The sequence below is a fragment of the Papio anubis genome, chromosome 12 (assembly GCF_008728515.1).
Source record: "Papio anubis isolate 15944 chromosome 12, Panubis1.0, whole genome shotgun sequence".
Classification (NCBI taxonomy): domain Eukaryota; kingdom Metazoa; phylum Chordata; class Mammalia; order Primates; family Cercopithecidae; genus Papio; species Papio anubis.
The window spans coordinates 47,798,412-47,814,325 of NC_044987.1; the positions used below are offsets into that span (position 1 = coordinate 47,798,412).

Below are 15,914 nucleotides of genomic sequence, written 5' to 3' on the forward strand. Positions count from 1 at the left end.
ATTGTAGAATCTGCTCTCAAATAATATGAAAAGAGAAGTAAATGGGCATCTAAATAAAATAACATTAACCATGAGGTGGTCATTTCTGAAGCTGGATGATGACTAGAATGGGGTTCAATATTCCACTTAGATCTGCTTTTCTATATGCTTGAATTTTCTATTAATACAAATTTTTTAAATAACTTAAATTTATTTTATAACTAAGGTACCTAGATAAAAATTCTAAATAAATAAAATTGACAAAGGCCATTATCCTCTCTCATACTGTCTTTGGCCATTGCTGGTATGAGGGTTATACTGGCTTCAAAATTTATTAAACTGAGTAACTTTTCCTCTTTCTCTATTCTTTGAAAATTATATAAAATATGAACAATTTGTTTCTTAACGGTATAGTACAACTTTGTAAACTCATCTGATGGCTGTATGTGGAAGGAAGAGGTATATTTTTAATTACTGATTTTACTTTTATTGATATTACATCTATTCAGGATTTCAATCTATTCTTGAAATAAATTATTTCAGTTTTGTTTGGTATATTTTTCTAGAAAATAGCCAATTTTGTCTGTTCCTATGTCATTTCAAATGTACTGGCATAAAACTTTATATATTTTATTTGAAGCTCTATTAAACTTGTAGTTATTGTTCTTCACATTTTATATAACATTACTTGTGCCTTCTTTTTCCTTGATTCTTCATTGTTTGTTTTTGTTTTTTTTCTATCACCCAGGTTGGAGTACAGTGGCGCGATGTCGGCTCACTGCAACCTCTGCCTCCCTGGCTCAAGTGATTCTCCTGCCTCAGTCTCTCAAGTGTTAGGACAACAGGCGCACACCACCACACCTGGCTAATTTTTTGTATTTTTAGTAGAAATGGAGTTTCACCATATTGGCCAGGCTGGTCTCGAACTCCCAACCTCAGGTGATCCACCTGCCTCAGCCTCCCAAAGCGATGGTGTTACAGGAATGAGCCACCACACCTGGCCCTTGATTCATCTTTTTAGAGGCTCATCTTTTCATCAGTCTTTTCAAAGAAACAGATTTTGGTTTCATTGAGCCTCTCTATTGTTTGTTTTCTATCATTAATTTCTACTTTTAGCATCATCATTTTCTTCTTTCTTTGGAATGCTTATGTTAAATACTTAGATTATTCACTTCAACCTCACTTCTTTTTGTTTCTGTTTTTGAGACAGAGTCTTGTTCTGTTGCCCAGGCTGGAGTGCAGTGTTGCCATCTCCGCTCACTGCAACCTCCTAGAAATACTTAAGTCTTCCTAGTAAATTATCTCATTCCTTGTGAATGAATCTCTTTATCCTTGACTATACTTCTGCCTAGTCTAATTTTTCTCAAAATTCATATACTTATGCCAGCTTTCTTTTGGTTCCTTGTGTTAGAATGTTTCAGATTCACGGCCGGGCATGGTGGCTCACATCTGTAATCCCAGTACTCTGGGAGGCCGAGGCAGGCAGATCATGAGGTCAGGAGATCGAGACCATCCTGGCTAACAAGGTGAAACCCCGTCTCTACTAAAAATACAAAAATTAGCCGGGCGTGGTGGTGGGCGCCTGTAGTCCCAGGTACTCAGGAGGCTGATGCAGGAGAATGGCATGAACCTGGGAGGCGGAGCTTGCAATGAGCCAAGATTGCACCACTGCACTCCAGCCTGTGCAACAGAGCGAGACTCCGTCTCAAAAGAAAAAAAACAGAATGTTTCAGATTCCTTACTCATAAATAGCAATATAATTATTTTGTTTGCTGCCTTTAAATAAAACAATCTCATTCTGGCATCTCTGTTTTCTCTGGTAAGTTTAATCTGTTTACATTTATATAAACTGATTTATATAACTCATAAAGTTGAAATTATTTCCAATGCCTTACTTTGTTTATACTATACTATGTGTTTTCTTTGCTTTCCCGCCCCCCCTTTTTAAATTTTATTTATGTATTTATTTATTTTTGAAGACGGAATCTCACTCTCTCGCCCAGGCTGGAGTGCCGTGGTGGGGTCTCGACTCACTGCAACCTCCACTCCTGGGTTCAAGCGATTCTCCTGCCTCAGACTGCCAAGTAGCTGGGATTACAGGCGCCCGCCACCACATCTGGCTAATTTTTGTATTTTTAGTGGAGACGGGGTTTTAACATGTTGGCCAGGTTGGTCTCGAACTTCTGACCTTAAAGTGATCCACCTGCCTCGGCCTCCCAAAGTGTTGGGATTACAGGCATGAGCCACCGCACCCAGCCTTCTTTTTCCTCTTTTCCTACATTCTAGTGGACTGTTTTCTCTACTGCCTTTCCTCCACTTACTCTAATGACATGGAAGGTGCACTTTTTTTTTTTTTTTTTAATGAAGACAGTCTTGCTATGTTGCCCAAGCTGGTCTTGGACTCCTAGGCTCAAGCAATCCTCTCACCTTGATCTCCTGAGTAGCTGGGACTATTGGCACGTGCCACCACACCCAGCTTAGTTTTACTTAAATTTTTAATAGGATTACTTGTAAGTAGAATCAGTATTATTACTCTCCTTTTTAAGAACCAGACCTCAAAAAACAGTAATTCAGATTAACACCCCTCCTGTCTTATATTTTTTTTTTCTAGAACAGTAATTAATTCTTGTGTGTTTGTTATGCTGTTGTATACAATCAAGTTGTCCAAATTTGTCTATAGGTTTATCAATTTCTGTGCTAACTTTGTGTCTTGCATCATTTTCTAAGCTCTGGGTTCAACCTCCTCTTATAAAGTACAACTACCTCCGGTAAGTAGTTCTTTAGCTAATGGTCTATGAGTGGTAAACTCTTCATCTCCATCTGAAAATATATTTCTTCCTTTAGAATGACAGTTTTGAAAGTTATTTTATTTTTCCTTGGCACTTTAATGATATTATTCTATTGGGTTTTGGCTTCTATTAATGCTCTTGCTAAGTATGCTAAATTAACTGCTGTTCAGTTATAAATGACTTTTCTCTCTCTGGCTGCTTTATTACTTTATATTTAATGTTCAGTAATTTTACTAGAATATACTGAATTATCTATTTATATTTTTCTACTTACGGATACACTGTTTACTTCTAGGCACAACCAAAATGAAGAATAAAAAATGATTTAAGAGTGACTACCATCTTAATTTTCCCAAAGATTGTTCAAATGCTATGCCATATGTATAAGGGGTATGTGTACCATGAATGCCCTAGAGCAGAAGTTCTCAAACTTTAGCTTGCAACACAAACATTTGGGAACTTATTACAGTACAGACTTCTAGATTCCACACCCAATTTCTGAGTCACCAGGTCTGGGGTCTTGCCAGGAATCGGCATTTCTAATACATTCCCAGGTGATGTTGATCCTACAGATCAGGAAGGAGCTCCTGCTTTAAGAACCATAGCCTTAGGAATTTATGATAATTATCTCATGAAACCCCCCACTGAGAAGGACTATAGGGACTTAATCTGCTCCTTACAATTCTAAACAATTTTTAGCTTTAAATATTGCTCTCTCCAATTTCTCTTTTTTTTTTTTTTTGAGATGAAGTCTCACTCTGTCGCCCACGCTGGAGTGCAGTGCAGTGGCATGATCGTGGCTCACTGCAACTGCAATCTCCACCTCCTGGGTTCAAGCGATTCTCATTCCTCAGTCTCCCAAGTAGCGGGGACTACAGGCACATGCCACCACGCCTGATTAATTTTTTGTATTTTACTATAGGGGGGTTCCACCATGTTGCTTAGGCTGGTCTCAAACTCTTGAGCTCAAGCAATTCGCCTCCTCAGCCTCCCAAAATGCTAGGATTACAGGCGTGAGCCACCACACCCAGCCTCCCATTTCTCCTTGTAGAATACCAACTATATAAAACAGTAACAGCTACCTCCTCTGTGAGGAGGTACAACTGTTGCAGTTCATTCTTCACAGAGGCCTCACAGCAAAATAAAATCTGATATCATTCCTTTACTCAAAATTGTTCACTGGCTTCTCTACACCTACAAGAGCAGTTGTTTTGCGGGAGGGATACATGAATGGGCTTCAGAGTAGATGCAAATATTTGAGTATTTACATTATGGTACACATACTTTCTAGAATACTATGGAATAGGTCTGTGACCTAAGCATGTTAAAAACTGCTGACCTATTACATTTCCAATGAGTCAGTGTGCTACCTAAAACTTCATAATCCATGCCTATCTTTCTCACTTTCTCACATATACCCTGATGTCACTCTGAGCACACCACGCTTTCAAACTTTCACCTTATGCCCCTATTACCTCCACCAAGAAAAGAATGCCCAATAGATCTCTTATAGGACTGACAAAGTCCTACTTGTCTGCCTAAGAGCTCCAATGTCACCTCTTCCACGAAAGCTTCCCCAACCCACTTACGAGTTAATTGCTACCTTTTCTATTCTCCTTCTGCACTCTGTACAAACATCCACTATTACTTTTCACCATTCCAATTACTGGTCTACAGAAATGTCTTCCTCTATGAGTTATCTCAGGCAAGAACTTAATTATCACCTTTATATCCCCATAATAGATACACAAATGTTTGGTAAATATATGAACAAGTTACCTACATGGTACCTAAATACAATTTTACTTTGGACACCATAAACAGTTTCTAGGAGAATATATATTTGTATTTTAATAATTTTCACACCTGTAATCCCAGCACTTTGGGAGGCTGAGGCAGGTGAATCACCTAAGGTCAGGAGTTCAAGACCAGCCTGGCCAACATGGTGAAACCCTGTCTCAACTAAAAAAAACAAAAAATTAGCCAAGTGTGGTGGTGGGCACCTGTAATCCCAACTACTCAGCAGCCTCAGGGAGCAGAATCACTTGAACCCGGGAGGCGGAAATTGCAGTGAGCCAAGATTGTGCCATTGTACTCAGCCTGGGCAACTAGAGCGAATCTCCATCTCAAAAATAAATAAAATAATTAAAAATTTTTAAAAAGGAATTTTCAGGTCTGTCTTCATCTAGATTTTCAAGGGAACCAGAGATTCAATAGGTATAAATAGCACCTAATCTAGTTTCATTCTCACATTTCTTCACAAAATGCCTCAAAGTATCAAAGCAAAGAATTATGGCAAACACCACAAAGATACTCCTTGAGAAGAGCAACTCCAACACACATAATTGTCAGACTCACCAAAGTTGAAATGAAGGAAAAAATGTTAAGGGCAGTCACAGAGAAAGGTCGGGATACCCACAAAGGGAAGCCCATCAGAGTAATAGCAGATCTCTCGGCAAAAACTCTGCAAGCCAGAAGAGAGTGGGGGCCAATATTCAACATTCTTAAAGAAAATAATTTTCAACCCAGAATTTCATATCCAAACTAAGCTTCATAAGTGAAGGAGAAATAAAATCCTTTACAGACAAACAAATGCTGAGAGATTTTGTCACCACCAGGCCTGCCTTACAAGAGCTCCTGAAGGAAGCACTAAACATGGAAAGGAACAACTGGTACCAGCTACTGCAAAAACGTGCCAAATTGTAAAGACCATCAATGCTAGGAAGAAACTGCATCAACTAATGAGCAAAATAACCAGCTAATATCATAATGAGAGGATCAAATTCACACATAACAATATTAATCTTAAATGTAATGGGCTAAATGCTCCAATTAAAAGACACAGACTGGCAAATTGGATAAAGAGTCAAGACCTATGAGTGTGCTGTATTCAGGAGACGCATCTCATGTGCAGAGACGCACATAGGCTCAAAATAAAGAGATAGAGGAAGACCTACCAAGCAAATGGAAAACAGAAAAAAGGCAGGGGTGGCAATCCTAGTCTCTTATGATAAAACAAACTTTAAAGCAACAAAGATCAAAAGAGACAAGGCCATTACATAATGGTAAAGGGATCAATTCAACAACAAGACCTAACTATCCTAAACATATATGCACCCAATACAAGAGCACCCAGATTCATAAAGCAAGTCCTTAGAGACCTACAAAGAGACTTAGACTCCCACACAATAATAATGGGAGACTTTAACACCTCACTGTCAACATTAGACAGATCAACGAGACAGAAAGTTAACAAGGATATCCAGGACTTGAACTGAGCTCTGGACCAAGTGGACGAAATAGACATCTACAGAACTCTCCACCCCAAATCAACAGAATATACATTCTTCTCAGCACCACATAGCACTTATTCCAAAATTGACCACATAGTTGGAAGTAAAGCACTCCTCAGCAAATGTACAAGAACAGAAATTATAACAAACTGTCTCTCAGACCACAGTGCAATCAAACTAGAACTCAGGAAGCAGAAACTCGCTCAAAACCACTCAACTACATGGAAACTGAACAACCTGCTCCTGAATGACTACTGGGTACATAACGAAACGAAGGCAGAAATAAAGATGTTCTTTGAAACCAATGAGAACAAAGACACAACATACCAGAATCTCTGGGACACATTTAAAGCAGTGTATAGAGGGAAATTTGTAGCACTAACTGCCCTCAAAAGAAAGCAGGAAAGATCTAAAATTGACACCCTAACATCACAATTAAAAGAACTAGAGAAGCAAGAGCAAACACATTCAAAAGCTAGCAGAAGGCAAGAAATAACTAAGATCAGAGCAGAACTGAAAGAGATAGAGACACAAAAAACCCTTCAAAAAAATCGGTGAACCCAGGAGCTGGTTTTTTGAAAAGATCAACAAAATTGATAGACCACTAGAGAGACTAATAAAGAAGAGAGAAGAATCAAATAGATGGAATAAAAAATGATAAAAGGGATATCACCACCGATCCCACAGAAACACAAACTACAATCAAAGAACGCTATAAACACCTCTACGCAAATAAACTAGAAAATCTAGAAGAAATGGAGAAATTCCTGGACACATATACAACCTCCCAAGACTAAACCAGGAAGAAGCTGAATCCCTGAATAGACCAACAACAGGTTCTGAAATTGAGGCAATAACCAATAGCCTACCAACCAAAAAAAGTCCAGGACCAGACAGATTCACCGCTAAATTCTACCAGAGGTACAAAGAAGAGCTTTCCTTCTGAAACTATTCCAATCAACAGAAAAAGAGGGAATCCTTCCTAATTCATTTCATGAGGCCAACATCATCCTCATACCAAAGCCTCGCAGAAAGACACAAAAAAAGAATTTTAGAGCAATATCACTGATGAACATCGATGCAAAAATCCTCAATAAAATACTGGCAAACTGAATCCAACAGCACATCAAAAAGTGTATCCACCACGATCAAGTTGGCTTCATCCCTGGGATGCAAGGCTGGTTCAACATACCCAAATCAATAAACGTAATCCATCATATAAACAGAATCAAAGACAAAAACCACATGATTATCTCAATATACGCAGAAAAGGCCTTTGATAAAATTCAACAGCCCTTCATGCTAAAACTCTCAATAAATTAGTTACTGATGGGACGTACCTCAAAATATTAAGAGCTATTTATGACAAACCCATAGCCAATATCATACTGAATGGGCAAAAACTGGAAACATCCCCTTTGAAAACTGGCACAAGACAGGGATGCCCTCTTTCATCACTCCTATTCAACACAGTATTGGAAGTTCTGGCTAGGGCAATCAGGCAAGAGAAAGAAATAAAGGGTATTCAGTTAGGAAAAGAGGAAGTCAAATTGTCCCTGTTTGGAGGTGACATGATTATATGCTTAGAAAACCCCATCGTCTCAGCCCAAAATTTCCTTAAGCTGATAAGCAACTTCAGCAAAGTCTCAGGATATAAAATCAATGTCCAAAAATCACAAACATTCTTATACACCAATAACAGAGAAACAGCCAAATCATGAGTGAACTCCCATTCACAATTGCTTCAAAGAGAATAAAATACCTAGGAATCCAACTTACAAGGGATGTGAAGGACCTCTTCAAGGAGAACTACAGAGCACTGCTCAACGAAATCAAATAGGACACAAACAAATGGAAGAACATTCCGTGCTCATGGATAGGAAGAATCAATATTGTGAAAATGGCCATACTGCCCAAGGTAATTGATAGATTCAATGCCATCCCCATTAAGCTACCAATGACTTTCTTCACAGAATTGGAAAAAACTACTTTAAAGCTCATATGGAACCAGATAAGAGCCAGCATTGCCAAAACAATCCTAAGCAAAAAGAACAAAGCTGGAGGCATCACGCTACCTGACTTCAAACTATACTACAAGGCTACTGTAACCAAAACAGCAGGGTACTGGTATCAAAACAGAGATATAGAACAATGGAACAGAATAGAGCCCTCAGAAATAATACCACACATCTACAACCATCTGATCTTTGACAAACCTGACAAAAACAAGAAATGGGGAAAGGATTCCCTGTTTAATAAATGGTGCTGGGAAAACTGGCTAGCCATATGTAGAAAGCTGATACTGGATCCCTTCCTTACACCTCATACAAAAATTAATTCAAGATGGATTAAAGACTTAAATGCTAGACTAAAAACCATAAAAACCCTAGAAGAAAATCTAGGCAATACCATTCAGGACAGAGGCATGGGCAAGGACTTCATGTCTAAAACACCAAAAGCAATGGCAACAAAAGCCAAAATTGACAAATGGGATCTAATTAAACTAAAGAGCTTCTGCACAGCAAAAGAAACTACCATCAGTGTGAACAGGCAACCTACAGAATGGGAGAAAATTTTTACCATCTACCCATCTGACAAAGGGCTAATATCCGGAACCTACAAAGAACTTAAACAAATTTACATGAAAAAATCAACCCCATCAAAAAGTGGGCAGAGGATATGAGCAGACACTTCTCAAAAGAAGATCCCATTTATGCAGCCAACAGACACATGAAAAAATGCTCATCATCACTGGCCATCACAGAAATGCAAATCAAAACCACAATGAGATACCATCTCATACCAGTTAGAATGGTGATCATTAAAAAGTCAGGAAACAACAGGTGCTGGAAAGGATGTGGAGAAATAGGAACACTTTTACACTGCTGGTGGGACTGTAAACTAGTTGAACCATTGTGGAAGACAGTGTGGCGATTCCTCAAGGATCTAGAACTAGAAATATCGTTTGACCCAGCAATCCCATTACTGGGGATATTCCCAAAGGATTATAAATCATGCTGCTATAAAGACACATGCACATGTATGTTTACTGCGGCACTATTCACAGTAGCAAAGACTTGGAACCAACCCAAATGTCCATCAATGATAGACTGAATTAAGAAAATGTGGCACATACACACCATGGAATACTATGCAGCCATAAAAAAAGATGAGTTCATGTCCTTTGTAGGGACATGGATGAAGGTGGAAACCATCATTGTGAGCAAACTATTGCAAGGATAGGTAACCAAACACTGCATGTTCTCACTCATAAGTGGGAATTGAACAACAAGAACACTTGGACCTAGGATGGGAACATCACACACTGGGGCCTGTTGTGGGGTGGGGAGAGGGGGAGGGATAGCATTAGGAGATATACCTAAGTAAATGACAAGTCAACGGGTGCAGCACACTAACATGGCACATGTATACATATGTAACAAACCTGCACGTTGTGCACATGTACCCTAGAACTTAAAGTATAATAAAAAATAAATAAATAAATAAATAAATGTCAACAGAACCAAAAGAAGAACATTGGAGGGGTGATCAAATCTAATTCAACAATCTTAAAGGAAAAAAATAAGTACTTCCATTCTATTTGCTATACAAGTCTATCTGGTTTATCTTCTCACTTAACACATGTAGGTGTATATTATAAATTATGAGAAGATTCCTCTCATTATTTGCTAAAATGCCCACAGGCTACCAAAAAAAAAAAATATATATATATATATATATATGACAGAGTCTTGCTGTCCCTCAGGTTGGAGAGCAGTGGCACGATCTCAGCTCACTGCAAGCTCCGCCTCGCAGGTTAACACCATTCTCCTGCCTCAGCCTCTCGAGTAGCTGGGACTACAAGCACCCACCACCACACTCGGCTAATTTTTTTGTATTTTTTAGTAGAGACGGGGTTTCACCTTGTTAGACAGGATGGTCTCGATCTCCTGACCTCGTGATCTGCCCACCTCGGCCTCCCAAAGTGCTCGGATTACAGGCGTGAGACACCGTGCCAGGCCAAAAAAAAAATTTTTATGAAGGTATATACTACACAAAAAGAACGAAGACTTAGGTTCTCTCTAGGGGGAGAAGGAAGGAGTGAGGAACCAATGAAGTCTTTCACTATTTTTCAAATGTTTCTGTATTGTCTTTTATAAAAAATAATGTTTTGTATTACTTCAACAACCAGAAAAACACAATCGAAAGGGGGAAAAGCCATATTCCATGTTATGCTATTTAAGAAAAAGGTTTGATTAATTATAAAACTACTTTAACATATTATTCTTACCAGATTTAAGACCTGAAATTTTGAAGATGGCACTTGGCTTCCCATTCGTGACAAATCCTAGGAGTTGCCATACTGGCATTCCATTGGAATCAGGATAAGAAAAGTAGACAGATCCTCCCATTCCCTCAGGAAATGGGATTGTTCCCAGCATAAAAACCACAACATGGTTGATACTTTCATAATCAGGTAAGTCAAAAACAAATTTATCCTCTGCCACTTGCTGTGCAGCTGTTTGCACCTAGAAAATAAGAAACTTGTCTTAGTTCAATAGTTCTATGAGTTTCTGTAACTCTTAACACTATCGTTTATAAGTTATATTACCAGCATAATTCATTGTAGTCTTTTTACCAAATAAAATGTTAAACCTGATAGTCTTAAACACATACTTAGTTTTACAATCATAATCTACTAAATGCAATCTTTTAAAAATATAACTCAGGCCGAGCACAGTGGCTCACACCTGTAATCTTAGCACTTTGGGAGGCCAAGGCGGGCAGATCACCTGAGGTCAGGAGTTCAAAACCAGCTTGGCCAACAGGGCAAACCCCATCTCTCCTAAAAATACAAAAATTAGCCAGGTATGGTGGCTCATGCACAAGTATTCCCAGCTACTTGGGAGGCTGAGGCAGGAAAATCGCTTGAACCCAGGAGGCGGATGTTGCAGTGAGCTGAGACCACACTGCACTCCAGCCTGGCAACAAGAGTGAAACTCTGTCCAAAAAAATAAAAATTAAATTAAAATAAATTATTTCACAGGTGCCCTGAAAGGATTCTACTTACATAAAAAATAACAAGGCCAGGCGTGCCGGCTCACGCCTGTAATCCTGGCAATTTGGGAGGCCAAGGCAGGCAGATCACCTGAGGTCAGGGGTTCAAGACCAGCCTGGCCAACATGGAGAAACCCCATTTCTACTAAAAATACAAAATTAGCCAGGTGTGGTGGCACATGCCTATAATCCCAGGTACTCGGGAGGCTAAGGCAGGAGAATCACTTGAACCCGGGAGGTGGAGGTTGTGGTGAGCCGAGATCGCGCCATTGCACTCCAGCCTGGACTAAACGCTGTCTCAAAAAATAAATAAATAAAAATAACTGTAGCTTTAGAATGCTGTAAAGATGAAAGGTTATTCAAAACACATCACCTAAGCTTTCACCCTACAGTTTAAAGATAAAGGGGCCAGGTACGATGGCTCATGCCTGTAATCCCAGCACTTTGGGAGGCCGAGGCAGGCAGCTGGCTTGAGTTCAGGAGTTGGAGACTAGCCAGGGCAACACAGCAAAATCCCATCTCTACAAAAAATACAAAAATTAGCCAGGGGTAGTGGCATGCACCTTTGGTCCCAGCTACTCGGGAGGCTAAGGACAGATAATCACTTGAACCTGGGATGTCAAGGCTGCAGTGAGCCGAGGTCCCGCCACTGCACTCCAGCCTGGATGACAGAGCGGGACCCTGTCCCAAAAATAAATAAAAGAAAGAATGTCAGGTAATTAAAACAGGTAAGCAATCCAAAAGTAATTAGGCAATCCTCCTTATTCACAAATCCTTTATCTGAATTCGTCTACTCACTAAAATTTGTAATCCCAAATCAATGCTTGCTGCATTTCTGCAGTCATTCATGGACACACTCATATGAACAGTAGCAAAAAATGTGAGTTGTAGGCCTGGCACGGAGGCTCACGCCTGTAATCCCAGCACTTTGGGAGGCCAAGGCAGGTGAATCACCTAAGGTCAGGAGTTCCAGATCAGCCTGGCCAACATGGCGAAACGCGGTCTCTACTAAAAATACAAATATTAGCTGAACATGGGGGCACAAGCCTGTAGTCTCAGCTACTTGGGAGGCTGAGGCATGAGAATCGCTTGAACCTGGAGGCGGAGGTTACAATGAGCCGAGATCATACCATTGCACTCCAGTCTGGATGACAGAGTAAGACTCCATCTCAAAAAAAAAAAAAAAAAGAGTGTGCAACTCACACACTGGCAGCTGAGGTAGAACATGCCATCTTGTTTCAGTCCTCATAATATGAAAAAGTGTCCTTTTCACAGTCTAATCTATTTAAAGCATTTTTGTGATTTTTGTTGGTGATTGTGCTGTTTAAAATGACCAAGTTCAAGTGCTGGCTAGCCTTCCTAAGTGCAAGAAGGCCATGGCATGCCTTACAGAGAAAATATGTGTGTTAGATAAGTTTTCCTTCTATAATATCCTATCTACTGATACAAAGAAACTTAAGAAAAATATACTGCTATGTAATTTCAACTACCTATTAGTTATAAAGTAGTATCAACTGCCTGCCCTAAATTAAGTCCCAAGATACAAAGGCTGAGAGTTCCTAAAGTCAAATTCTGATTCCCTCTTCAGAAGTATTCTAACCCAATTTAAAATCCTCCAGCTTTAGTACAAAAAATAAAACAAAGGAAGAACATAAACCAAATGGCCAGTATTAGTATTAAATTCAATTTCACCAGTCTTTGGCATGCATATAACCTAAAAAGCGTGGGAAACTATTATTTGTGAGTCTTGAAATAACCACCAGGCAAAATAAGTATTTCTTAAGTGTCAACTTTGTATGGGTACTGAACAGTCTGCAAATCTGTATCATCACACTCTAATTTTTCACATTAAGAAAAGGTATTATCTCTTTAAGAAAAAAATCTCAAGAAATAAAAACTGGGTTCGTAAGTTTAGATAAGTAAATTTTTCTTATAACAGAGTAATGTAGTTAAGTTTTGAGATGCCACTAGGTCTATTTGTCCTTCACTTTGATATGTCCTAATACCCCATAATTAAAGGACCAAGTATCCCTAATATATAGAGACAGGTATTACTATAATTGAATTTCCTTCAAAATTAGTTGACAACATGAGAGATACATGGATTCCAAATAGGTTTTTTATTCTCTGAGAAACACAATTTTAATGTCATTAATTAATAACACTCACTCGTCTGAGTCACACAATCATTCCAGGGTTGTCCTTTCTTTTTCCCTATTAAGAGCAGGGTAGAATTATCTCACCAGGATTATGAATTACCACCATCACCACAGGGGTCTCACAGTCATTCAAGAGACAAACTTTATGAGGCTAGTCATCTCCAATTTATCTTTCTGGCTTCTTAGAACTGTATATGTACAGAATACAATACATTATCAAAACTTGATGGGAAAAAAAGACAATTCAACAAAGGGATTGCAACATTTTAAAAAGCCAGAAGAAAAAAGAAGGAAAAATACTTCTAGGGGAAAGGAGTCAGGCCTGAAAATTGATGTCTGTGTGGTTTCTAAGGAAACAAAAAAGATTCACCTTCCAGATTATTCCTAAAGAATTCCAGGTGCTGATCTCATTTACTCTAACAATTTGGCAATGTAGGTTATCTATTTTGACCAATAAGGAAACACACTACTTGCATCCTTCTCTGGTTATCTCAGATACGGTTCACACGTTAAGTTTCTGCCAACTTCCAATTAAATTAAGCATATTTTTACTGGGGTTCTTCCAAAGGGACCCAGCAGATATACACTGCCTGAGCACCTTAATCTTTGAAAAACCGTTTGCTATAGACCAGATTCAATCCCAAATTCACCTCTACCTCACGGTAATAAGGGAGGCATTTATACTGGCGATTGAACTTAGTTCCTTAACTGCAAAATGTCAAAGATAAAGACCATCTCACGAGTTATGAGGATTAAGTTCAAAGTGCCAAATAAGCGCCACACATAAGGCTGAGTGACCAAAGGCGTACACTGCACTTAGCCCAGTACTTGTACAAAATGCACACTTAATAAATGCCAACTAATACTGTGACTACTATTCGAAAGAATCTGAACGGAACTGGGCATAGGAGAGCACCCAGCTTCCCACGCTCCATCCTCACATACCCAGCCAAAATACAGTTAAGTGGGCTTCCCCGCATCCCTAGAGCCTGCGTACCCTCCCCGCCGCAGGGCTTCGCCCTCGATATCCTGACCCCTTCCTGATACCACTCGGTCCCATCCTCACCAGCCTCCCCGCCACCAAGCAGCCAAACATGGCGACGGCAGCTCCGTTCAGCCGGCAGTGACCTGAAGCCGGCGACTAGGAGTCCTGGGGCTACTGCCCTAGTCGAGACTAAGAACCTTCCAGAATTTGTGAGAGGGTGTCTGCCCCTCCACTACATAGTGACTGGGCCAGCGGCTGGAACGCCTCTGCCCCGCGACCTCTGACCTTCTCTTCCTAAGCAGCACGCTGCTCAGGCAACAAGTACTTCCGGGGCTTACACCCGGTTTCCCCACTGAGGAAGGAAGGTGGGCCAGCGCCAGTACAAGACTACAAGTCCCAGAACAAGTCCCAGAGGGCACTGCGCCGGTTTCCGGGAAAGTAAGCCCGGAGGCTTTGCACACTGGGATCGGTAGTCCGAGTGTTCTATAGCCACACCATCTGTGGATCTCTCATTTCCATGTACAATCCTGGGAGGAGATACTTCTAACGTTTCTGTAACATCTGAGAGATAGTGCACTTTTACAATAATCACGTCACTAGATCTTTACAAAAACCCTATGAGGTAAGTATTATAATCCAAATTTTATAGGAGTGAGCAACCTCAAATCTTTACACAGCAGTAAATGTTGGAGGCTGATTTCAAGTCCTAATCCAAATCCGGGTTTATTTCTGCTACACAGTATCTCACAAGTACTAATCTTTAACCAATTGTTTTGTACTTGTCTACAGTTTATAGTTCTTTCCAGCTTCACTTAGTTGTCACGCTCATTTGCTGTACAATTGTGGAAAAGTTGTAGATGTCTTTGTGCTTCAGTGTCCCTCCTTTGCAAAAGAAAAATAATGTGCCTATCTCCTAGGGTTGCTGTGAGGATTAAATGAGCTAATATGTATAAAACACTTAGCATAGTGCCTGGCTGTGCTTAATTAGTGGGAGTTTTGTTGTAAAAATATCTATTTTTTTTTTCTATATGCATTTGCAGAAAAGGTTCATAGGAAATACAAAACAATAGCCAAAAAAAAACAAAAAAACAAAAAAAACTGGCATCAAGTACTGATTGCCACCAATACTTATTCTCCCTTTCACAGCTCCAATTCCTTTTCATCTTGAATAGGATAGTAAAGGGTCTCTGTCCAATTTAAATATCTGAGCTTGGCCACCAGCCATAAAGCAGGTCTGTCTTCCCTGTCCTTAGTTTATATACGGGGGATCAGTGTTTGGAGCAGTCTTCTGGCCTCCACTGTGGATCCCTAAACTGATCACCTATCTTATCACTGATACTCCTTTGAGATAGCTGAGCCAAAGATGAAGAGGTAGGAAAGGATCTACCAATGTCTCCAACTTGCTACCTAAAAAGTACTAGAACCTTCCGAATAAAAAGGCCATTCATATGAAGACCACTTCATAAATTAAGGCACCCACTACCTGGCTTCAGAGCCCATCTCTGCCATTTATTAGTTACATAATCTTAGGCAAGTTAACCTAACACTCCCATACCTCCTTTTCCCCATCTTTAAAATGAAGTAATAATAGTATCTACCTCATAAAGTTGTTTCGAGGGTTCTTACATGTAAAGTACCCAGTAGTGGCCAG

At 39.7% G+C, this 15,914-nt stretch overlaps 1 protein-coding gene across 3 annotated transcripts in view; it reads right to left on the reverse strand.

The window, feature by feature from the left end:
• HIKESHI (heat shock protein nuclear import factor hikeshi) overlaps window positions 1-14,594 on the reverse strand; it is a 41,324-nt gene extending 26,730 nt beyond the window's left edge. Inside the window, exons 1-3 of one of the 3 annotated variants that reach the window (XM_031653064.1) lie at window positions 14,345-14,593; window positions 13,289-13,333; window positions 10,353-10,590 (exon numbers count right to left, since the gene is read on the reverse strand). In XM_031653064.1, the coding sequence (XP_031508924.1) occupies window positions 10,353-10,503 (151 nt within the window). In that variant the 5' untranslated portion in view covers window positions 10,504-10,590; window positions 13,289-13,333; window positions 14,345-14,593. Of the gene's footprint in view, window positions 1-10,352; window positions 10,591-13,288; window positions 13,467-14,344 lie in introns of all 3 variants that reach the window. The other 2 variants (XM_009187075.4, XM_003910509.4) reach the window with 2 other exon arrangements.
• Between the last annotated feature and the right edge of the window lie 1,320 nt (window positions 14,595-15,914).